Source organism: Triticum aestivum, chromosome 3B (assembly GCF_018294505.1).
Source record: "Triticum aestivum cultivar Chinese Spring chromosome 3B, IWGSC CS RefSeq v2.1, whole genome shotgun sequence".
Classification (NCBI taxonomy): domain Eukaryota; kingdom Viridiplantae; phylum Streptophyta; class Magnoliopsida; order Poales; family Poaceae; genus Triticum; species Triticum aestivum.
In genome coordinates, this window is record NC_057801.1 from 823,737,033 (window position 1) to 823,741,664 (window position 4,632).

Sequence of the window (4,632 nt, forward strand, 5' to 3'; positions counted from 1 at the left end):
TTTTACCCGAATTTTGTTTTCATCGGAGCATACCAACATGTGATCTGGTTTCAAAGGTCTCGTCGTGACGAATTTTTTATGTGAAGAAAGTTGTTTCAATCCGGCCGACGGTTTGAGCTATAAAACATTTTGAAGTTTTGAAATAGGGAGAATTTAGGATGACATCAGCATTTTGTCCTCTAGTGCATGCATGCATGTGCACGTGAGAAAAAGGTTGGAAGACCATTTTTCATGCCCGGTAATTTCTTCGAAAACAGCTTGGTAACTTATATATGTGTCACACACGTGATAACTTACGTAGCCCATGCCTGGTAACTTTTTACCTGATATTTTTTCGTTGGAACATACCAACATGTGGGATCTAGTTTCGAAGGTCCCTGACCCTGCTTCACCTTAATTGTTATTTGAACAAAAAGATCACAATAAACTTTTGGTAAAAGTTCTATCTTGGTCGGAGTGGGGATAGCATTTCTCTTCTGCATGTCTATGGAGTTTTGCAAAACCCAAACACCTCAGAGATAGATATAGAGGTAGGAATTTGTCGAACGAACCACACTCCTTCATAGACGTCGGGAGTCCATTGATGAAAAGGGGCTGGGAAAATATTAAATCCAAGTCCTGCAGTGATGGATATAAGCGCAATTGAAATTCCTGGGGAGTTATACATTTGTGTATTGATAAGACCGCCGCGACGAATCTTTTTTGTGAAGAAAGTTTTTCATCGGACTGATGGTTTGAGATATAAAACATTTAAAGTTTTAAAATAAGAATAATCTTTTGCTGACATCATCTATTTGTCTTGTAGTTTGCATGTATGCATGAAATCACAAATCAACACATACATGTCCTTCATCGGCCGCAAATGGGATTAACAATTAAGGAAAAAGGAGAATTATATGTGTGATTAGCAATTAAGCAAGAGAAAGGCGCGTGCGGATCTGTCCCTAAAGTCCGACTAGTCGGAAGTTAGCATAGTCCATATAAATTTCAGTTTGTAAATTATGTTGATGCATGAGATTGTGCTATGTATTCACACTATATGGCATGTGTCGATAACCGTGGTTTTTTCTGTGGTTTATTGTCTACACATGCCAGGGACGATCCTCTGACGATCTCTTATGGTTTGGCGATGGTGACCGAAATAGCTCAATCTTTTTTGCTAAGACTAGCATATATATAAGAATAGGACGGGGTCGAAGATCGCGTGCGTGCGTTGCCTTCAGGCAGACGCGGCTCGATCGGCCTCCTTGGGGGCAGCGGCATGGTAACCTTAGGGGGTGGTCGGGAGGTGGACCTTACACATATTTTTTTTCTCAAAAATGGAGACATAAATGATAACTATATATTGAAAAGGAAAGTATCGGAATCGAATACGGCCTGCTAGTTTTCGGATTTTTCGGAAATCGATCACGAGAGTTCTCACTTCCATTTTTATCCCTCGTGCGGCTAGCTCATCAAGAACATGCACCTGGTCCATGATTAGATGGTCCGGTGCCACTACTAATACATGTGGACAGACCCAGTGGCGGCTAGCTCGTCAAGAACATGTACCTGGTCCACGATTGGATGGTGCCTACTAACACACGTGGGCGGCTGCTAGGCAAACAAAGGAATCGTCTGACTAGACCCGCCGCTGCATTGTTGCCGGTATCCCCATCGTGGGTGAACATGCATGGAAGTTGCATCGACTACATGCCGGCCCTTCCTCCATATATATAGCAGAGTAGCTAGCATTCTCATTCTGCCTCTTCGCCACGCCATGCCTCCTATCTATATATTACTGCTCTGGCCTCTTGTTCTCTACACACCATCATCTTCCGCCAGGGAGGATACTCTGAAGGCAGGCCAGGCGCTCGCCGCTGGCGACAAGCTCGTCTCCAGCAACGGCAAGTTCGCGCTCGGCTTCTTCCGGCCAAGCATCAGTAAGTCTGGAACAAACATCATCTCCCCCAACTGGTATCTTGGCATCTGGTTCAACAGGAAGCCGGTCTGTACTCCTGTATGGGTAGCTAACAGGGAGAATCCAATCACTGGCCCCAACCTCAAGCTAACGCAGCTCAAAATATCACAAGATGGCAATCTTGTCGTCTCACTAAGCAACGCCACCGAATCCATCATATGGTCATCCACTCACCTTGTCAATAATAGGAGCACTAGTGCCCTTCTCTTGAACAGCGGGAACCTTGTGGTCGTAGAGAGCCCATCCAATGCAACGCTATGGCAGAGCTTTGACTACCCAACGGATATTGTGCTTCCCGGTGCCAAGTTTGGCCGGGACAAGGCCACCGACTTGAATCGTGAGGCCATCTCAAAGAAGAGCCTCATTGATCCGGGTCTGGGCTCGTACACCATTAAGCTAGGTGCCAATGGGATGGTCCTCACGCGCCGCAACCCCTCAGTGGTGTATTGGCATTTTTTCAATTGGCCATCCCCAAAATCAGTATCGAACGTCATACAGCTGATCAACATGACACTAGGCATTGATCCCCGGACCCAAGGTTTGATTAACCCCATTTATGTCAATAACAATGAAGAGGAGTACTATGCCTTCACTCTGTTGAATGAGTCAGCTTCTACATACTTTTCAATAGACATCTCCGGTCAGGTCATGATAAATGTTTGGTCAGAAGCAGGGCAGTCTTGGCAAAGTATATATGCCAACCCGCTCGATCCCTGCACTCCGTATGCTACCTGTGGGCCATTCACGGTCTGTAGTGGTAATTCAAATCCATACTGTGACTGTATGGAGGGGTTCTCTCACAAGTCACCACAGGGTTGGGACCTTGATGATAGATCAGGAGGGTGCATCAGAAATACTCCATTGCAGTGCACTAGCAAGACGAACACGATAAATTCAACGGACAAGTTCCACCCCATTGCTCGTGTTACATTGCCCTATGAACCCCAAAGCATGGGCAATGCTACCACTCAGAGCGAATGTGCAGAAGCTTGTCTCGGGTCCTGCTCCTGCACTGCTTACAGCTATAACAGTAGCGGGTGCTCTATCTGGCATGGGGAATTGCTTAGTGTAAATCTGAATGATGGCATCGGAATCAATGCTCAGGATGTACTTTACCTTCGTCTTGCCGCCAAAGATTTGCCAAGTTTGAGAAACAACAAAAGGAAACTAAACATTGGAGTCGTTGTTGCTGCCAGCATTATTGGTTTTGGATTACTGATACTCATTATGTCATTAATGATTTGGAGGAAGAGACTCAAGTGGTGTGGTGCATCATTACATGGTACTCAAGGTAGCGGTGGAATTATAGCCTTTAGATACACTGATTTGGCTCATGCTACTAAAAAATTCTCAGAACAGCTAGGAGCGGGTGGTTTTGGTTCTGTATTCAAGGGAGTGTTAAGTGACTTGACTACTATAGCAGTGAAAAGGCTTGATGGAGCCCGCCAGGGAGAGAAGGAATTTAGAGCAGAGGTGAGTTCACTTGGAGTGATCCAACACATCAATTTAGTCAAATTGATTGGTTTCTGCTGTGAAGGTGATAAGAGGCTACTTGTGTATGAACACATGTTGAACGGATCTCTTGATGCCCATATTTTTGAGAGCAGTGCTTTGGCCCTAAATTGGAACACCAGGTATCAAATAGCAATAGGAGTTGCTAGAGGATTGTCCTACTTGCATCATAGTTGTCACAAATATATCATACACTGTGATATTAAGCCACATAACATACTTCTAGATGCCTCATTTGTTCCTAAAGTTGCGGACTTTGGGATGGCAGCAGTTGTCGGAAGGGAATTTAGCCGAGTTTTGACTGCATTCAGAGGAACTGTTGGGTATCTTGCCCCGGAGTGGCTTACCGGAGTTCCTGTTACACCAAAAGTTGATGTTTATAGCTTCGGTATGGTGCTGCTAGAAATTATATCAGGAAGAAGAAATTCAGCTGAAGTACACAGTGGCACTGGCAGTAGTGGTCATGTTGAATACTTTCCTGTGCGAGCCATCAGAAAGCTTCATGAGGGAGATGTCCAGACTTTGATGGATCCGCAATTACATGGTGACTTCAATTTAGAAGAGGCTGAAAGAGTTTGCAAAGTTGCATGTTGGTGCATCCAAGATAATGAAGATAATAGGCTTACAATGATTGAAGTAGTCCAGATCCTTGAGGGTCTACAAGTGGTTGGCTTGCCCCCGATGCCAAGACTACTAGCAGCTATGACCCAATCCTCCGACGGCGCCTCGGCGTAATAATTCATAAATACTTCATAGTTAGTGTCGGTGTTACTTATATCGTTGTTCTAGCGATTTCTGAATTGTATTATTGTCTGGTGCGTGTGGTTCCAATATCTCTTATGTAAGCAAGATTGTATGCTTTTCAATTACTTATAATTTTAGCTCCAATGATTGGTTGCTCTATCTAAGAAAAACAGAGTCTGACAGTTAGTGAGCAGAGCACTAAAACAACAAGGATTCTCCCTTTATGACAGTTAAGCGAACCCGCCACAGCAATTCTATGTAGGCGTCTTGACTGATATCTGCTGGAGTTTCGTCTCCTGAAGGCAAGCAAAGCAATGATGCAGTCTGTAACATCCCCCTGACAGTATCACAGCGAGCTCCCTCGTTGAGCCCTCTAACCATTCCAATTGCAATTGAAGGTTGAAAGTGATTGATCA

The 4,632-nt window shown here is 44.6% G+C and overlaps 1 protein-coding gene across 1 annotated transcript; it reads left to right on the forward strand.

Moving 5' to 3' along the window:
• Window positions 1–1,759: 1,759 nt before the first annotated feature.
• LOC123066869 (G-type lectin S-receptor-like serine/threonine-protein kinase At2g19130) lies at window positions 1,760–4,207 on the forward strand. Its single transcript, XM_044489863.1, has one exon. The coding sequence runs from the start codon at window positions 1,760–1,762 to the stop codon at window positions 4,205–4,207; it is 2,448 nt and encodes an 815-aa protein (XP_044345798.1).
• The last annotated feature ends 425 nt before the right edge of the window (window positions 4,208–4,632 follow it).